Source organism: Micropterus salmoides, unplaced genomic scaffold, assembly GCF_014851395.1.
Source record: "Micropterus salmoides isolate LMB-PRFRI ecotype aquatic unplaced genomic scaffold, ASM1485139v1 Ms_hic_scaffold_7, whole genome shotgun sequence".
Taxonomy (NCBI): domain Eukaryota; kingdom Metazoa; phylum Chordata; class Actinopteri; order Centrarchiformes; family Centrarchidae; genus Micropterus; species Micropterus salmoides.
Window position 1 is genome coordinate 16,779,817 of NW_024044459.1, and position 20,814 is coordinate 16,800,630.

A 20,814-nucleotide genomic window follows, 5' to 3' on the forward strand; every position below is an offset into this window, starting at 1 on the left:
AAGAAAATACCAATCCATCAAAGAGGGAGAAAGGGGGAATAACACAGTTGCATTTACACGGGAGTAGTAACAGTTAAGGCACAACTTGTTAGCGGAAATGTCCCACAACAGCAGCACACCATTCACACCCACATGGATCCAAGGTTTTGTGACTCTACTTCAGTGATCTTTCTTCTTTTTGTTGCTTTTAATCAGGTGACACCTCACAAATTAAAACTACGACGACTAATGTAGGTACATGTCCAACTCTGACCGGTAGGTCTGTGGTCTCTACACTTGTACAAGCTAAATGAGCATTACATCCTGAACACTCCAAAACGGGTCTTCTTCATTGGTGCATTCAGTGCTGCACTGAGGCTCAGTCCCAAAACCAGACGGGTATCAGCAGGGTCAATAATCCCGTCATCCCACAGTCTGTATAAAAACAAGAGTACATCACATTAATTGATGACGCATTACACCTCAACTCATCTGATGTTTTCTTTTACTACTTGTGCAGGTATGTAATCAATCAGTTGTCAAGAGTTCGTGTTCCTCTCTCTGAATAACTCCCTCACTCATCTTTTAGCTGTAACACACTTTGATAATGACAGGTTTATAAAAATATTATTTTCCATCATCATCAATGGTAAAACAAATCACTAACATTATTGTGACATTTGAAAATCACACTAATGGCTATAATCTTAATTTTAATATGAAAATCATTTACTTAATGTAAGAAATGCCAGCATGGTACTGAAATCAGTGTATTGCAACCAAGCAATCTCATCCTCCTTTCACATATAGCCGTGCTGTTCAGACTACACAACTTGCCGTCTTGTGATGGGAGTCTTGAAGTCTTGTGGTGTCACATTTCATGACTAATCAGTGACAGGGGGTCACACACTACGCGAGCTGACAGCGGCTCTGTCACCTGACACTTGTCTCCAAACCACGTTTTGTCAAGAAAACACATGAAATGTGAAACGGGAAATGACGCAACCTACACGAAACAGCTGTTGTCTGTTATTATAAAGATAGCAATTATAAAGACAAAGAGTATTAGTGAAAGAAAGGATTAGTTCACACAGACACCAGGGATTGTCTGAGCTACAGAGAGAGCTGAGGGTGAGTAAAAAGTGTTTTGTGGTGAAAAAGTACTGCCTGCTCTGCCAGCTGCCTGCTCTCATTGGCTGGATGTGGATGTCGAGTCGGCCGACTCTTCCGGATATTTGCCATGCTAGATATCTGGCAGACGCCAGCGATGCATCAGAAATGTGTCGGGGAGCCGTTTTGATGAGTCATTGAGTAGTTCACACATAACGACTGGCGGCTGCCGACCAACCGCTGATTTACCCCCGATCACTGCCTTACTGTCGTCGAGCTCTCCGACAGGCAAATCAGGCTTAAAATCGTGTAGCGTGAACTCTGCTTTCCAAATAATTTTGTGATTATTATTAGCAAATTTCTTTATTGGGGCCTTGATTAGTGGTCAATAAAGCCCAATCCTGTTGATGAGTTTTGATCCTCAATTTCCTGCTAGTATCATGTCTACAATAATTGTGTTAATTGCCTCTATTTATAGAATCATCCACAGGATCATGACAGTACAAGAAATATCTTCTTGTCTTGTTAGACATCTAGTTCTAGTTTTATACTTTCTTTCTAATTCATTGTAAGTCTGTGTTAGGCGTTTTAAAACCTACATAATCTATATCTATCCACACGCACATAAATATATACACACATATACATGCAAACACACACACACACACACACACGCATATACATATATAATCTGCCTAATTTTAACCTTTGAATAGTCTCTCAGCAGTGCATCATCAGATGAGCTTTCTGCTCACGTACACAATAAAATATCCCAGAGGACTAAATGAAAAGATGCCTCATATTAGCAGAACAACAGGACATCTAATGGCGAAGAAATACACTTGAAAAACATCACAGCATCACTCTTCATGCATGAAAAGTCTTTCCTGTGGTTTCTCAGTTCATGCAATAGCAGGATCACATTATGTATTGAAATGATTTAAAAATAAATTGGAAACAAACGCTGATGGCCTGTTGGTAGTCCACCTGTGTCCAATGTTATTCCTCAAAGAGCATTTTCTCTCAGTAATATTTAAACTGCTATGACATACTGACATTCAAAAACTTCATACATTAAGTCAATGATGTACAGCGGTACATCATTTTTCCGCACACCTGCGTGAGACATGCACATGATGCGTCAGGAACAAACCACACCTGGCACTAGAGTAGTACGGACTGCCTTCCTCCTCAAACCGCCGCACTATTGGTTCCTTCATGGCAGCCTCTTGCTCTGCTGTGAACTGTGAATAAATTGTTAAAACAAAGGAATTGGTGCTGTAGGTTTGCCAAAGATAACTTCAGAAATGAAAAGGGTTAGTCACATATATTTTAAAGCAGAATTAGGCAATAAGGACCTGAGCCAAAGGCTTTTAAATGTTGTCTGAATTGTACAAAGCGTAGTGAAACATCATTTTGGGATGGGAGTTCCTTGGCTTGAAAATGAATATTGTTTGAGTATTGTTAGTTGAAGTGCCTCTCATTTTACTTCATGTTAAATCGTTACTACATTCTTGATGACTGATCTTTACCTTGGGAGTGTATCCATAAATGTATCGAGTCAAATTTGAAATGGGGCGACAAGCCAACACAGCCCATCATATAAAGCCACACTTTATAGGTTGTGGGTTGCAGTAGCTAGAAGCAGCGATATTGTGGGTCAGAGGTTTGTGTTTGGATGTCAGTTGACAAACCTTTTTAGCGAGACTAAGGTCAATTTATTAAGTTCTTCCTTATCCACCATTTCCTGATCCAATAACGTGAGTGAGCGAGGTGTATCTTGCATTCCAATCAAATTTGAAGGATTTTGTTTTGAATTCCTTTTGTAACTTTGCAACTACTCCCCACTTTAAGTCCAGTAGATGAACTGGCAGAAGAAAGTAGTTACGGGACTTATCTACATCATCATCAAAAGATTCAGGTCAGCAATACAGCCTTGCATTGCATCAGAGCCCTTGTTTTATTTATGCCACCAGAATCAGAATGCAGTGGTACTGTGCCTCCCGGGGGAGCCACACCCTTAGTTTGAGAACCACTGGATTAGGCTCTGATTCAAATTTGTAAGTTTGGTGTATAAGGGCTTAGAACATTACAATGAAAGTATGAGATGGTCATCCAACGAAGGTTAAAATCAAGGGCAACTGGACTTGGTTGAAGATACTGGAAGACGTTTCGTCCCTCATCCAAAGGACTTCTTCAGTTCTGAAGAAGTCCTTTGAGAGGTCCTATGAGATGGTCATTTCCATGCACAATTATGTCTCATATGTTGTTGCAGCAGTTTTTGAACAAAAAAAACAAAACATATACACAATGTCAAAAATCCCTCCAAAATACCACATTAACACTCCAAGACCTCCAAGACCTTGAGGAACACTATAGAAAAATTCATGGTTTGCTATCAAAAACTTCTCACATTTCGGAGATTTCTATAAGAACTGCAGTTTTCGGCGATTAGATGGCGAGAACTTCTGTTCTGGATATTGCCTTTAGAAAATCCCTAAATGTCAATTTATCTAGACCACAAACATACATCCTCTGTCCTAGGTCTCGAGTTTATGGTTGTAAAGTTTCATGAGGCTGTGATTAACCTAGAGGTCACAATGTTATTTTATACAGTGAGATCAACTTGTAACAAAAGGTCACACCACAATGAAATGGCTGCTATTGGCATCGTTGCACATGAATACAATTAGGCTCATTGAATCGACAAGTGTCTTGCCTTTCCAGTTATACCCAGTTAGTTACCCAGTTAGTACCAATGGATGCCTGTCTCATATGATATCTTTACTTTAGCTTTAAAACTGAGCCCACTACAGTGTCAGAAAGACAGTGATGTCGGCCGAGGACGTAGGCGTCAACTATCTTAAACACTGACTGAAACACCTGCCACCAGGGCACTGATCTGAGGTGTCATTCTGAAGCTATTAATGCCCTCTTAATACACTCATAACAGCATACCTGACACATTTTAATTACAGCCATTTGATGACTACATTATTCAGAAAAAGTCATCACTGTAACACTTAACACTGATATCATTTTATCCTTGTATAAGTGCAATGTCAAACCTGCTGGGGAAAAAAAAAGTCTTTCATAATGTTTATGCTTTTGGCAGCAGATCCACAAAAGCTAATTTAAGCCTTTCCAGTGGAGCGCAGATGGGATGATTAATATGAATCATTACCTCTTTTCCCTCGCGTGCCCTCTGATCCTTGGTGATGGTGGCCAGAACAGTGGCTGCCTGCTCACCGCCCATTACAGAGATTCGGGAATTTGGCCACATGTACAGGAATCGAGGGCTGCGAGAGGAAAATAAGGAAGAGTCAATTTGTTAGTGTGTGCCTAGCCAGAATAGTCAGTTAAATCACAAACAACTACAAACATCACAAAAAAACAAACCCGCATTAATGAAGATGTTATACTCCAGTAATAGTCTAATAATTTGAGGGAAACCACAACAAAACATGATTTATGAAAGCTGGCTAGGAAAAGCACCACTTGGGTAACATCAAATATTTTAAAAAGTCAAACCAAAAATTAGTACAGGCTTATATTTTTCTCAAAATGCTAAGTCATCTGTGTTTATTTAAAGATAATGCTTGCCACCAATTGTCCAAATGTATTTAAAGTCACAGAAAAGAGCCGAATGTGACACAGATGAGAAAGGTGTAATTTAATTCAATCCAACAATGGCTACAACTATTCACACAATAAATGCTAATTTTTCTATTTCACAATGAATGGTGCACAATGCAGACAAAAATATTTAAGGGGATCTCCACTATTTTGGTCACTGCAGAATCAAAACCATCCAGTGATTCTGTGTCTTATTATTCCTATACAAGTTGTTGGGGCAGAAACATTATCAAAACAAAAATAAATAACAATGAAGCGTTGAGGATTGTTTTTATTATAAAATGTGTTTGCAATGAAAAGGTTAAACTCTGAAAGCTTATTTCTGCCGTTACAAAAGGTCACTTCCACCTAAATGTAAAAATCCAAGTGAATCATACTAAACATCATGCGTAGCACACAAAGCTTATTATCATATTTATCTAAGGCTTCTACTTGTGATGCTACAGGTGCTGTATTTTTATGAAACACAGACCACTCATTAACTTCTTCATACCTGTAGGCTCTGCCGCACATGCCATAGTTTCCTGCACCGTAGGAGCCGCCAATGATCACAGTAATCTTGGGAACATTGGCACATGCGACTGCAGTTACCATCTTGGCTCCATCCTTAGCAATTCCTCCTGCTTCATACTCTCTACCCACCATGAAGCCTAAGATGGAGACATAGAGGAGCGACTGCAACTAAAAACTGGGTTTACTTTGTGTGTTGTCATCTAAAGCGTAAATGTGCGTCATATGAATGACTATTAATAAAACAGGCAAAAACTGAGAACATGTTGAGCACAATTTGTACTTGATGTCACATAATCTGATTCTGATGCGAATTGATATCACTTTGCAGTGAGCAAAATCCAGGTGCCATTAGGTGACAAAGATCCCATTACAGGAAACACTAACAAATTATTATAAGTAATTTAAGAACTCAAATAATAATAAATACCCTTTGTTATTGTTTTCACTGTGAACTTGATAGAAAGAAAATAAGAACAACAGTACAACATCTCAAGTTGTCAATACTATGCAAAGCGCAGATATTAAGAATTCCAACTGACCTGTTATGTTTTGGAGAAAAATAAGTGGGATGTTTCGTTGGCAGCATAATTCAATGAAATGCGTACCCTGAAAGGGAATTATAATGTTCAGTGAATCTAATGTTCCCATTGCAACAGAAAAAAAAAAAATTATCACTACCTTTATATGATAGGATGGGAATAACTTTTTCTTTGCACCTTAAGATATGAACAGAAATATAACATGCAAAATGAACCACTGACAGAAACAGCTGCATAAATATGTCAAAGAATATAATCACAGCATACAAGTGTACATGTTGAACGTAAGTGTCTGGGCTGTTGCACACAAACTATACTTCCTGGACCACATCTGGAGTTTGTGCTTTCACAAGATGCTGGAAACCTCTGGAGGGGCTGGTAGCTGATTTGAAAGGCCACATTTGACAACAGCTTCATGTTCATCAAATTATTCATTAAGTGTGTCTGCAAGCAGATGGCCTCACCTTTATCATCATCTTCATCTGAGTCGAGACCAGTCAGGACAGACATTTATCAGCTGGGGGGGGGGCATATCTGGCTTCACACTGGCTTTGTATTTGCTAGATTTTACTCTGAATATGAGGAAGCTGAATGGCCTTCAGCCTTGCAAAATGAAGTGCACAAGACAAGAGCTGCCAGAAACTACTGCACAAAAACAAGCACAAAGGACGGTGCGCTGTATAGAGACACCTCATTTCCATATACTTTGTACTGCTGAATTACTCAGGTGTTTCCTTTATTTTGGCAGTTACCTCTGCTGGCTTTCTTTCAGTGAAGCCTCCTGCCTTGCATTACAAAGCAGAAGCTGGAGACAGTGTGAAAGACGGCTGCCTGTTAGAAACTGTCACTTAGTGAAAAATGTTCAGTTTGCCTACAAATTGGAGCTCAACAACAGAAACCTAATCTTTTCTCTGTTAACGCTCCCTTTTACAAACACAAATTCCTTTTAACAATATAACAGTTAGCATAACAGAAGCCCGGGCATGTCTTAAGCGATGACAGCGTGTCTCAAAAGCATCTCCAAATGCAGGTGCTGTATTGATTTTTCTTGGATTTGCTCTCTGAGCATGTCTGTTCCACATCTGTGTCTGTCTGAAGCAGTGTGTCAGTCCCTCTTCGACAGTAATTACACTGATGAGATAACCAATGCTTATATTGTCGTATTGAGACCTCACAGAAAAAATGAATTAAAGAAACCTTTTTTTCTCCTCCCCAGGTCAAGCTTGTAATCTAATTCAAAACGTGTTTGAAAAACGTATTAATCTATGATCACAAATTCAGCTCCTCATCTTTCCTAAGCCTGTGTAAAGTTCAGCTCTGTTCACGGTAGACTGGCTTGCAAATTAAGTGAATTATCTTGAATGAAAATTATGATCGTCTCTTGTCCATGGAATCTTTAAATGTTATGTTATTACAATGCCATTCATCAGAGTACTCATGAGATGGCCCAGACAAGTGCAATTTGAGAGCTTATTGTACGAGAGAAACTCAGCGCCTAGACTGTGAAAGGTCAGTGAAAACCATCTACGAAGACTATAGCTCCCTCAAGAGAGAAATATTGGTAGTCAGTGTTGTAAGCAGCAAATCTCTGGGGCGAATACTATCTGTACTACTTCTGTATTGTGTTAAAGTCCTTGACATTTCAAGAGACACGTTGCCAGTACAATGCTTTCTCCACTGAAAATTCAACCTGATCGTGAGGCTTAACTTTCTGTCTGTTATATCACAGGATCAAAGTCTGAACGTTGTTGTGGAGCCAGGGGCAAACGTGAACATTGTGAACATACTTTAATACTCTAACAGAACACTCACTTTCACCGTTTCAGTCATCTTTGTGTACAAGGGATATTTACCTTTTTTGCAGACTCTGAAAACAAGACTCCATTGTTGCCAATGATTCCAACAGGGTAACCAAATATTCTTGAAAATCCTGAACAGGTACACATTTAAAGTGAAACAGTAAGGTTGGTGGATTCCACGAGAAAAAAAAACAATTATATGGGTTGTAGAAATGGAGAAAAAAAATATTTCACATACCTGTAACAAGTGTGTCTCCATAGAAAGCCTTGAACTCATCAAACTTACTGCCATCTACAATTCGGGCGATGACCTGCATCAAATTAATAGAGGAAAGTTGTAAAAGCCAATAATGCAACAGAAAATAGGACAGGCCTTGCATAACAAGTTTTGTTTTAAACAAACTGTTCTGACGTGTTGCAGAGCAAGGCAATAAATTCAATGCCCCAATTCATTCCTACTAAAGATGCAACTTTTTAAAATATATAGTTTCCTTTTCAAAAAGGTTATGTAATTTCTTAAAATAAATAAGCACTTTCAGCCACGGATTTGATGGCAGTGTATTTATAGCACCCGGACAGTGTATGTTCAATCAACTCAAAATAAACTACAACGCCCATATTCATTGTAATGAAGAAACACGTCACCCAGTGCAGCAGTGTGGCTCACTGATGTGTGTTTAACAGCTTTTGAACCACAATGGAGGTCTATGAGGAATGTTATCAGATAATACTTGTAATTAGATCAATTATAGTTGGCTTTTCACATGAATTGTTCAAGATAAGAAAAATATATAATATCATCAGTCTGATGCTTAAAGAGGTATTATGCTTTTTGGCTTCCTTTATTGAGTTATATATCTTTTTTGTGCATGTACTAGGTTTGCAAAGTGAAAAAGCCCAAAGTCCAGCCCAAAGGGAGTTCCCATCTCCCACAGAAATCTCTGCTCTGAACTGCCTGAAAACAGCTCATTTGTAGTCCAGCCTAGGGGGTGGGCAATATGGCAAAAATATCATATCACGATTTATTTCAGGCTGGATCACGATTCACAATCTTTTCATGTTTCATTTTCATGTTGGTTTTCAAGACAATTTTGTGGTCTTTTTTAAGACTGTTTTTGGTTTAAAAGAGAAAAATAAGAAACTACTTTATTAATCGTATACAATGTAGACTAATGATTCATTCAAACAACAAAGAACTGATTAATTTTGTTCTTATAACATTTATAAAGATTTTTATATACATTTTTGATTTGATTTTCCCATGAATGAATGTGCGAAGTGCAATAGAATTTTAAAGTCAATTCTAAAACATACTGGGAGCCAGTGTAATGAAGCTAAAATAGGAGTAATGTGGTCATATTTCTTTGTTCTGGTTAAAAGCCTGGCAGCTGAGTTCTGGACAGTCTGGAGTCGATCAATAGATTTTTGGGTTAAACAGGTGAAAAGGCTGTTGCAATAATCCAGGCGTGATGAGATGAAGGCGTGTAAAATGGTCTCGGTGTCCTTAAAAGTTAACATAGATCGAATTTTAGCTATATTTCTAAGTTGATAAAAACATGATTGAACAAGCTTTGTGGTGTGCTGCTCGAAATTTAAATTACTATCAAACCAAACACCAAGGTTCTTTGCCACAGGCTTAATGTGATTTACTAGGGAACCAGCAGATGGCAGTATTTGATTTGCCATCTGCTGGGACCCGATGACCAGGATTTCAGTTTTGTCTGAGTTCAGCTGGAGAAAATTATTTGACATCCATTTTTTAACTTCACAAAGGCAGTTGTTAAGTGAACTCAGCATTCCAGGGTCTGTGGATCTGACGGGCAAGTATATTTGTGTGTCATCAGCATAAATATGAAAAGAAATGCCATGTTTGTGGATAATATGTCCAAGGGGAAGCAGATACAAGGAAAACAAAATGGGTCCTAAGACCGACCCCTGAGGCACACCATATTTAACTGGACAGAATGAAGAGACATAGTTGTTTACAGACACGCAAAACTTCCTATTTGACAGGTAGGATGAAAACCATTCTAGAGCAGTACCAGAGATCCCCCACCCAGTGCCTCAGTCTGTCTAACATGATGTTGTGATCAATGGTGTCAAAAGCAGCGCTAAGGTCCAGGAGTACAAGGACTGAGCACATTCCTTCATCAGCAGACAAAGCTGACTAAGCTGTTAATGGGAACATGTACAGCTGAACCAAACCCGTGTTTAGCTTCTCACACCTGCCCTACTCTGCTTCTGATTGGCTAGTATTCCTTAACAAGGAACTGCGCATGTGCAACTCCCAACAAAGATCTTGTAGAGGTAAGATGCATCACTCCACAGCTAAAACAAAGCATTTAACACACAGGGTGAAAAGCTGCAGCAATGTGCATTACAACAAAAAAAATATGGTGTTTTTTACAAATGAAACCATGTAAACCTGTTCTGGTACAACCCCTAAATAAAATGATGAACCTGAAAAAGAGCATAATATGTCACAACATTTTTACTTAAGTGATTTAAGGGTGCCATGTGTTGGAAAAGCCTATTATAGCTGAAAAACTCCTGTAAAGAGGGAGCAGTCTGTTGATCTTGCATCCTAAATGGACAGCCAATTCAGTTCTACACTACAAACAGTTCTCGAGTTAGCAGTGATTCTTGCTCCTGGGTGTACATCAACAATCAAAAGGCACAGGCTTTAAACCAAATGAGAGAATCTGGGAAGCCCTGCCAGAGATAGCAAAAACAAAGTGATTGATGCCAGCTGCCCATTATTGACTCAGCTCCAGTTGGAGAGACCTGACAGTTGTTGACAGCAAATTCTGAACAAGGTTTGTTTCAAACAGAGGTGCAAAGTATGTCAGTATTTTATATATCTTGTTTTATGGTGGCAGTGTTTCCACTATTTTCATTCAGGAGCAGCGCACTGCCACTGCTGAATGACTGAGTGTTGCTACTAAAATCTCACACGGTCATTGATATCAATTGGCAGTAATGATTTTCACACTGTGCGAACACGATAACACTCAATGGTTGGCTGGTTCCCTCTCCTCATTGTTGAAAGGACATCTATGCGAAAGGTACTGCTATAAGAGCAGTACCTTTAAGGAACAGGGACATGCATAATGTGCATGCGTAGCGATCGTTTGGTTGAGCGAATGTGAGAGAGGTAGCGGCAGAAAGTTTCAGTGAAAGCGAGCAAGGCAGGGGAAAACATTAGCAGTAAGTTGTCAGTCCGGCAGTAAATGTAGAGTGTAAGTTACAGTCTGTCCGCTTCTCAAGAAGTCTGTTGTTTCCCAACTGAAGGCAGTTAGCGCTAGCAAACATCTCCCTGGGCTTCAGACTGCGGTCTGGAAGCGGAGCAGGAAAGCCTGACATTACTTTTTTTGCTGCTATGTAACGTTAGCTAAATTTACCTACTTGTCCAGTGTTAACAACAGGTTAGACTAAACTGGTGCACAGCTTTGTCTTGTACACAGACTGTACATCCTGATAGTTAAATTATATTTCAGTTTTCAGATGAGTAAACAGAATGTACCTTTTAAAGTTATTAAGGAGTTTTTTTTAATGGATTTTAATGCACAAATTAACTGCCTGGTAATTATACAGAAGGGAGTATGTAAACATGCTGGTTCTTACATGATGCCTACGTTTTAATATTAATTTCTACAGATAAATGTCATCACCTGTAAATTAAGTAAATTAATACAAAAGGTAGGTTGTAAGGTTGATTGTGAGGTTTAGGTGGTGAGGCCCAAAATGGCTTGGGTTCCCCAGTGGACTTCTTTAAGCAAGTTTTGTGTTTAAGCTCTTTGGCTGTTTATTCCAAAATGATGTGAAATTGAATATCTTGTGCTTTGCGAGCACGCAAAAAAAATGTTTTGCTTCCCCTCAGCTGCTACAACTTCATCCTAGGGGAAACACTATAACACATCAATTTAATTAATGGCAATGCTCTGCTAAACACTCATTAAAGAAAGGGCATCATGGCAAAATTATATCCAAGTGTCTTAGTGGAGCTAAGGAATGATTTTAAATTGACCGTCATGTAGTAGCTTGTCAAGTGTTTTACATCGCACCAGAACAAAAAACCCAGACTACACATTAAATAAACCCTCACATCATTCAGTTGAAAAGATTAAATTGTTGCTATATTCAAATCATTTATGGAACAACAGCACTGCTTCTTGAAGTACAGCCCATAAAAATTTTCTCGCCCGTTTCAGACAATGTACAGGAAACTGGGCAAATACCTCTCTGACATCAAAGTTACGTTTCAGGTTATCTCCAACTATGCCATAGAGTTCATCTGCAGGGTAGAGAGGGGCTTCAGTAGGTTCTGTGGTGACCTGAAAATAGATGCAAGGTCAACAGGAAGCACAGACAGCCTAACTTGGTGGACAATAAAAGGCGATTGTTAACAACTGTCATCATTGGGCTGACCTTAATATTTTTCCTGTAGTTGAGGCTTCTCACTGCCTTTCTTGCTAAATGGAGCGCGTGGTTATCGTCTAAAGCGTAGTGGTCTGTCACACCGGATTTTCTGTGACATGAGCAACAAATCACTGTCAAATTATAAACAGCACATAAGTTACTTAAAAATAATATAACTCTGATAGGAGCATGTGTTTCATCAAAGCAATTTAAATAAAATTATGATATAAAATTAAGCATGAATTAATCACCCCCAAAAAACTCCAGCATTTAAATCTGTCACTGTGGATCAATGAACTTCTCTGCCTGAGTTCTAATGTAAAGTGAAAGACAAACGATAAAAAGTAGTCATGCCTGAATGCTGGTTCCAACCTACAAATGTATTTCGGTCCCAGTCGGGCAACAAAAATCAGGGCTCATTTCAAATAGTCTTTCATCTACATGCGATTTGCGTATAATTAGGCTCTTTACAAAGGGAGAAAACAAATACTCTCTGTGTGTAAACTCAGCTTGTAAATGGCACCACTGGAAAATATTTGTACCACATTTTATTTTGCAAGTAATTAATACTCTGTGGTTTATGGTGGTGAACAATACTAACAATATAATAAGAGTCATGTTTTGCCAAGAATGTTAATGTAGCTCAGAGGGATTTTAGGGTCGAGTCCCGGTATTCCCAAGAACAACAGCCTAATGATTTTTTAGTTCTCTAAAAGCAGAAACATGAGATTGAAAACCCATACATGCAATGAAAAACACTGGTTTTTCATACTTGCAGTGAAGATCAGCACCACCAAGGTCCTCTGCAGAAACTTCTTCCCCAGTGGCAGCTTTGACCTGTAAATACAAAGACACAGACTCTCAAACTAACAAAAACAACAAACACAATATCAGTAAAGCATTTTTCCCCACCTTTAAGTAGTGTCCACTACCTGTTCACTATTTACTGCTTGAATTAAATTAATACAACACAAAGTACATGCCATTAGTAAGTTATTTCTCACTCTTCATTTGTGATGTTGGTAAAACCTATAGCCTGGTTTATGAATCCCTAATCCAACAATCTCTGAACCCATTGGTTTATTGTCTCACAACGACTTAGCCTTTGGGGGCAATGGCCAGTGTTTCGTGCTTCCGGTGTAGCCAGTGAATATCTGGGAAAACTGAAGACTTCCTCTTTCGTGTGCTGGCCATCGTTTACAGCCCGATTAGTAATCTCAGAACCCATTAGCTATCGTCTGAGAATCTGATGCAGATAAATTTAAAACATCTCTAGGGTTCTGAGATTGATAAAAAAAAACTGCCATCAGACTAGGGCTGGGCAATAAAACAATAATGATAATTATCGCAATATAATTTTCCTCAATAACAATATAATAAATGTTCAATATATTGTCATTATTTTAATCTTGAACAAATTAGCACTTCATTTATCTATTAAAATATTTATTTTGCTGAAAAAAGAAGCCTGAAAAAAGATTAATCATATTTGTTGAAAAAGATAATAGTTTTGAATGTTCTACCTCAGACTTCTGAAGTGATCCACTGTTTGGCATCAAGTGTTTGTCCCATTCTGACCATAGAGATAAGTTTAACCACAAATTTCACACAGGAGCAAATATCTGCCTTTCAACTTGAAGGAAATAATGATTTGACATATATCGTGATAATTATCGATATCGAATGATATGAAATGTTTTTATTGTATTAACATTTCTGGCCATATCACCCAGCCGATAGCCAACGGGTTCAGATTACATTTTGGCCAAAGCGTTCCGCCTCTTTTGCTCTCCACACGGACTGTTTACTTTCGTGAAACCAAAGACCTCTTAAACGTGATTGGTCAATACTACTGGGACTACAAACGGAAATTAGAATGCTTAAAATACGAAATATTGCCCCTTGCCTACAGATTCTGCATTCACATGCATAAACCTATTTACAGAGATTACTAATCCATTAACAGGATTATGAGCCCATTTGATCTTCCAACTTTAATCCTATTCTCATAATTTAACTAGGGCTGTCCCCAACTAAGGATTTACATAGTCGAATGAGAATCATCAAGTCCTGCCTATAGTCGAATCACGTCATGTGTGTTTTCGTGCGCGGCTATTGCGAGCTGAAGCTAAACTGAGGCTCTTCTCTCTCTCTCTCTCTCTCTCTCTCTCTCTCTCTCTCTCTCTCTCTCTCTCTCTCTCTCTCTCTCTCTCTCTCTCTCTCTCTCTCTCTCTCTCTCTCTCTCTCTCTCTCTCTCTCTCTCTCTCTCTCTCTCTCTCTCTCTCTCTCTCTCTCTCTCTCTCTCTCTCTCTCTCTCTCTGAGTTTTCGTCGTGCTGCCAACAACTGCATGCACATTGCGGTTCCTCGCGGGTCTATTTCAAGTAGCGGCTGTTTAAAACAACTTGGCACAACACTGGTAAAGCTGGGGCTCCGTCTCTTCATCACGTTTTCCTCCTGCCACTACACACATTCACGCTATGCCTACACATGTGCACTGACGACCCAAGGTTAGGGTTACAATTTTGGATTTATTCACGCACTTTAAAAACGTTTAATGGAAGTTTTTTTTTTTCCTTTTTACATGTCTATTTACAACATTAAACGTTGAAATGTGTATTGTAATAGGCCGTATATTAACTTTTTGGGAGAAAACTGGTAGTTCTATGTAAAATCAGACGTTGAGCACCCCCATATCGCCGAAATGGCATGATCCTTGTTTCGCAGCGAAGCTTCGACTGTCAATCTCACAGTCAAATCAGGCTCTGCCCATCGAAGTATCGAATCTCCGACTATTGGGGGTCAGCCCTAAATTTAACAACGAAAATTTGTCCTACCAACGGAGGCCCTCCTAGGAAAATGGTCCCTTGCTTCCGCACAATGATGCTCTCATCTGCCATAGCAGGTACATACGCTCCCCCAGCAGTGCAGGAGCCCATCACAACGGCAATCTGAAAGAGACAAGAAAAAGAATAAGTATTATATTAACGATGGACGCCCGAGACTGGCAAGACATGAACGCTCTGATGTCAAATTAATGATGGATTTCTATGGAAAATTATGAAAGCCATGTACTCTACAGACAACTTAACTTCATGAAAGCTTGTAGCTTTACACTTCAGATTCCTTACTAACAACAATACAATGGGCACTGGCAAATGGACTCGTAAGTTTGTAATACAGCAATCTAGTGGTTAATCTAGAGGCTACGGGGAAAATATAAGAAAAAAAAGAACAGAAGCCACAGAAGGAAAAGCACTGAATAATATATAATTCTAATCATCAGGAGAGACAATATTAGCATGCATTAATGGGCATTCAGGTTGGTGAAGTTGTATGAATATATTCAACTGTGTTTATCACCCCTGGGTCTACTGGAGAGATGTGAGTGCAAGACCCGACTTCTCAACAGCGCCCGTCTCATTTATCAGCACTCTCACAAACTGACTTGTTTTCGTTTTGTTTTTAAACACAAGGATGTCTCTTCTTTAGTAGCAAGATGGATTTTAGTTGCCTGCAGAAAATAGAAAGATGAATGACCTATAGCAGTGTAGGTGATTTAAATTCTCCATTTCTGCACTCGGGTATAATTTTTAAAACAACCCTTTCTGCTTCCAAGAACTGATCCAAGAAGGTTATTTCAAATGCGACAAATTTCTCATCCAAGATAAGAACAACAACAGGCAACGGCAAAAGACGGGTAGACGAGCAGATTATAAAGCTGCTCTAACCTCTGTTAAATGATAAACACGGGAATACAATGTGATTAAGCAAACATAAGCATCACCTGTGCTATTCCTTCTGAAGACAGCCTGGCCTGGTTGTAGAAAATGCGTCCAAAGTGATCTCTGTCTGGAAAGACATCGGCCTGTCTGGGTAGATTGGCCCCTCCAGAATCCACTAAAGGAGCCAAGAACATGACAATATTTAGAGAACTCAGCCTCTGGCTATATTACAGACACCCTATATCCCCCTTTATTGAAAGCCTGAAAGCCTCAGCCAGGGCCTTCTGGGATGTCTCAAGTCTACACTGACAAAAAAAAATGTTTTTCCTACAGGGCCCTTTGACTTTGAACAACTGCAGAGGAAACATGGCTGACCAAGTAACTGAATTTAATAAAACTTCTAGTATGCTCAATATATAGAGTTTATGATATACAATAGTTCTCTTTTTGTGCAGCACGACTTGTTACATATTTAATTCTGGTGGTGAACATAACTTATAACATTTTCCCCTTTAACAGGCAAAAGTTTTTTGTTTTAACAAACACATGCAAATATAGAAAAACTCACCTAAATAAATGCATGGCAAATGGTTCTGCTGGGCTATTTCCTGTGCACGAAGGTGTTTCTTCACTGTAACTGGGTAATATGTTCCCCCTTTGACAGTAGCATCATTTGCAACAATAACACATTCCACCCTGTGAGAAATAAAAAATAAAAAAAAAACAACATAGAAATTTGTCAGGTGCACCTGGAGTACTGAAGTGAAATTAAACAAAAATCTAATTACAAGTCACAAAGATGAAACACCCCATGTCATTTTATAATAATTAGTAATCATCTTTTTGTTATTTGCATTTTTGCAGGCAGACAATAAAATCCAATTTTATTTTGTAGTCCGTTTTAGCAGAAACATCCGCTCTAATCAAAATATATGTTCTATAAGATCTCACACTGACAGATTAACAGGTAAACACAAAATGGTGTTCATAGCACTTACCCCGAAACCCGCCCAATCCCAGTAAGTATACCGCCTGCTGGGACTTCCTCTTTTCCATACAATTCATATGCTGCAAACTGGGAGAACTCCAAGAAAGGGGTCCTGCAAGAAATTTAAAAAGTAGAGGAGAAATGTCTTAGATTGCAATGTAAAAAACTGTTGTTCATTGTCGTTTTGAGCATGATGACTTTCATGATGTTGGATAATTTTTAGGGGTCTATTGTTAACATTAAGACGACAGCAACGCTATCCTCCTTTCCCTGTTCTCAGTGTACAGGGCAGCGTGTACAGCATCAGACATTAGCACCATCTGCGGCACGGTTTGTGTAATGGCGTCAGACCAGAGCACTACAAATCTTACTCATCTGGGCCCTGTTTCAGAAAGCGGGATTAGTGAAAATTCTGAGTATGTTAAGCCTTAGATGAGGGAAACTCTGGGTTTTCCGTTTCAGAGAGCGAGATCAGATAATCCCTTGATCAGTAACTCCGGCAACTGATGCTCCTCCTCCTGAGGAGGTTAGGTTCACAGGATAAGTTGGAAAACCATCACTTTCTCTCTAACTCCTCCCCTCCTGCGGAGCCTGAAGCGGCTGTCTGACACACCGTTTCATTTCCTCATTCATTCTGTTGATATGAAAGCACATATCTGAATGCATATACATCTTTAAAAACTTAAAATCCCAGTTAGATAGGCTATTCGTTTTTTACCCAAACGTGATCTTGAACATGACCGCTTTTATGATCAATCTGTCATCGATCTAAGAACAGATCTCCGCACATCGTGGATTTATCCTTTGCCCAGAATAAAATCTGTGTCCATCTTTAGGTATAAAGCTGCGACTCTGTGGACAGTTGCACTGAAAACACTTACTGTGGGCTACATTACTGCAGAAATCACTGTTTAATATGTAGGCTAATCTATAAAACTGATCAATGAACAGTAATCTTTCATACTGTAGTCGCACTGATTGGAACATTCGTAGTTATCAACTGGAGATAATGTGATTATTTCTGAGTGAGGATGACTGTGGTGCAGCTGAAACAAACAGGCTTAAATAAGGTTTAAAAGTGAGTTTTTCTTTATTAGCTGCTGAGTCTGTATTTTGACAGCATTAATAAAATACGAAATTAGCAAGATTTTATTAATGTAAAATAGATGTCTAAAACTTTGACCTATAGACACATTTTCCACTGCAAAAAACAATTAATAGGCTAACCTACTGGGTGTGACTGTGACTTTACAATCACAGGTTCACAAGTAAACTGTGTCTTACATTTACATCTATAGCCTACCTATTTTCATAATCAGGTAGCCGATTGCCACCGGCATTTAATCCCGTCGGGTTACAGCTTAATAAATATAGCCTTCCTATTTAAAATCAAATGTAATGGGCTGTAGCACTTTATCATTCATTAAGGAAATTCCAGTCTGGTAAATGATGAATGAGCAACGCTCTTCCCCTCTAAACTGCGTTTTAGAGCCTATCATGGTCCGCGCTGGCACACATTCATATTTCTAGCTCCACCTGATTAAAATGGAGGCTCTTCCTTTATTTACCCGTTGCCATGGTGAATCGTATTATCGGAGCTCCACTGATGATGGCTTTTTTTCATCCCCACGCACGCACTTCAATCAGGCTCAACATACTCAGAGTTGATTGAACTTATTCTGATCAGCTGTTCTGGAACCGAAAATTCAGAGTTTCCCACCTCAGGCTCAATCAACCCAAAGCTCAGGGATTGTTAAGCCTGCTTTCTGAAACAGGGCTCTGGTCTGCTGGATATGAGTCAGCCATGAAGTTTGAATCTATCAAAACCAAAGATGGAAGTAGATGATGCTACCCTGGATCCAGCAGCCTGTCTATACGCTCTCTAGGCAGGAGTTTCCCACGAGAAGTGTGAAGTCTTCTGGCTTTTTCTCCCCCACCTGGATTAATAAAAATAAATAGCATGTTAGCAAACAGAGAGCAGGCCTTTAAAGCCTTTATATCTACAGGGCGACCCTGAGCAGAACAGATAGGGGCAAGTAAGGGTGTTTTGTCAACACTTTCATCACCCAGATTGCTTGAACTTGGACAGTAATTTTCATTGAATTAAAATGCAAGTGATGAATTTAACTTTAGCGTAGTGTGTAATCTGTCACCTACCAAATTTAATCTTCTCTGTCCGGCTTTTCAGTTCATCAACAAGAACTTGCATGCGCTCATAATTCTCCTGAAAAACAAGAAGAGCAATTTGTTTTGTCTGTCATGTTATATGATTTCTATTGAATCAGAGATCTGGTCAGAGAGTTAAGTTTGGCTGCTGTAACTTAATCCAAACAGGCTGGCAGGAAAGTGTCATAGTCATACATATACAATAACCAAGCCTTGGAGGTGAGTATCAAGTATAGTAGTAGTAGAGGAACATTTCCCAAACATATTTCTGTATTAATCATTAACAATTAATGACAGAAACACATAATTAATTAACAGCATAATCAAAACACCACTCAGCACTAACCTGCCACATATTCACTTGCTCCAAATACAAACAAGTTAATAAATTATAAACAAGACCAGTGCCTTTAACTGAAAACAACCCTCTTAGCTTGCAATAACACCGAATCATTGTTTGAGTGGACGAGCATCATGACAGACCCCCCCCCCCCCATTTCAAAACAGGACAAGTTATGATTATGGAGCTACTTAAATAGTTTAAGCCTGCTCTTAAACCATTTGCAGTACAGAAGTATATGAAAAAGCTCAAGAATGTAGCTGCTGCATTAACACTGATTTATTGGGGGACAAGATTATGTAATAGACATGCTTATGTTGGTATATTTTGAAACAAGTCTTTCTCTAAGCTGGAAATATAAAGAAAATGCATCTGTGGTGCCATCAAGTGACATTTTTTGGTGTTGCTTATCAGCGGGACAAATTGGTTGTTGTTACTGAATGTGGACACAGGGTACTAACTTACAGTTTTGCACCTTACAGTTTTGCACCTTACAGTTTTGCACCTTACAGTTAAAATGATTAAATTATAACTTCACCCTAACACTCTTAAGCATTAAATCCTCAAGCATGGATAAAAAGTAACCCTCATTTTCTACATCTTTGACCTGAACTTTTTCTAAACTGTAATGTTTTAGTCATATGGGATGCTGATACCGGTATCAGCATCCCATATGACTAAACTGGTCACTGGAGTTGTTTATAGTAGATATTTCCCTTTAAATATTTAACTTTTTTAAACTTAAAATGTTTACTGTTTATTATACCTTTAGGCAGAGGTTCCCAACTCTGCTGGTTGGCACTCTTGCAAATCTATACCTACACCTGGGATGTACTGTAGACCTATACAGTATAGTCCCAGTTATGGCTTGAGAGGCAGACATTGGGGCTATGGTGCCTAAGGAAAGTTTTAACTCCAGTTAACCGACTTGGGACTATTCCACTCTACGAGGACTGAAGAGGCACGGACTGGACTGTTATGACATGTGGAGCAAAGGCTGTGTCTAAACTGCTGAAACCCGCTGACATGAAGAATGATAGATAACGTTAGTAGAAATGCAGCTGCCTAGTGCAAAGACCTTGGCTGTGCACAATGAAAGCTCAAGGTTTTGACCTCTTGTAGCCAGTAACCTGCCTGTAACTGGCCTCTGCGTGGTTTGGGAACTAAGTTAAAGGGACAACAGTCTGCTTGTCAACATTAAGCGACCTTATCGTGATTTTACACCTGCCCGTCAGGTGAGCCACCTCTCCTAGTTGAACGGCTAACTTGACGTTGACATTAGCAGCGAGTGGGATTATAACGTTACAGTTAGCAACAAGCTAACGTTAGCCCAGCCTACCTGATATTCTGAGGACTGTTTATCCGGCTGAGAACCGAGTCGAGCTACTTTATCGGCGTAGTAAGACCTTCTGCAAGCCAAAGGTAGACTCCTGCAACGAAGCAACCACGGTCTGGCCGTCTGTAGGAGCATTGTGATGCTCACGTCAAACTATCCGTGCAGCTTGCTAGCTTGCTAGCTAACCTAGCAGTGATCTTCTTCTGTGGTTAGTGTTAGTAGGAGCGGACTTCCATATTGCCCCCTTTAAGCCTTTATTGGTCCTC

General features: G+C 39.3%; 1 protein-coding gene across 2 annotated transcripts; it reads right to left on the minus strand.

The window, feature by feature from the left end:
* On the minus strand, window positions 1–20,767 carry mccc2 (methylcrotonoyl-CoA carboxylase 2 (beta)). Of its 2 annotated transcripts, none has more exons than XM_038704205.1 (17): window positions 20,552–20,767; window positions 18,864–18,930; window positions 18,559–18,643; window positions 16,717–16,818; window positions 16,287–16,414; window positions 15,781–15,893; window positions 14,831–14,944; window positions 12,768–12,832; window positions 12,005–12,104; window positions 11,815–11,910; window positions 7,815–7,887; window positions 7,631–7,707; window positions 5,778–5,844; window positions 5,219–5,375; window positions 4,274–4,388; window positions 2,206–2,333; window positions 1–414 (listed from the first exon to the last, which is right to left on the minus strand). In XM_038704205.1, the coding sequence occupies exons 1-17, from the start codon at window positions 20,681–20,683 to the stop codon at window positions 297–299; spliced, it is 1,737 nt and encodes a 578-aa protein (XP_038560133.1). In that variant the 5' UTR covers window positions 20,684–20,767; the 3' UTR covers window positions 1–296. The 2 variants fall into 2 exon arrangements, with proteins under 2 accessions (XP_038560133.1, XP_038560134.1); XM_038704206.1 differs by having other exon boundaries at window positions 2,248–2,333; window positions 20,552–20,766.
* Window positions 20,768–20,814: the final 47 nt, after the last annotated feature.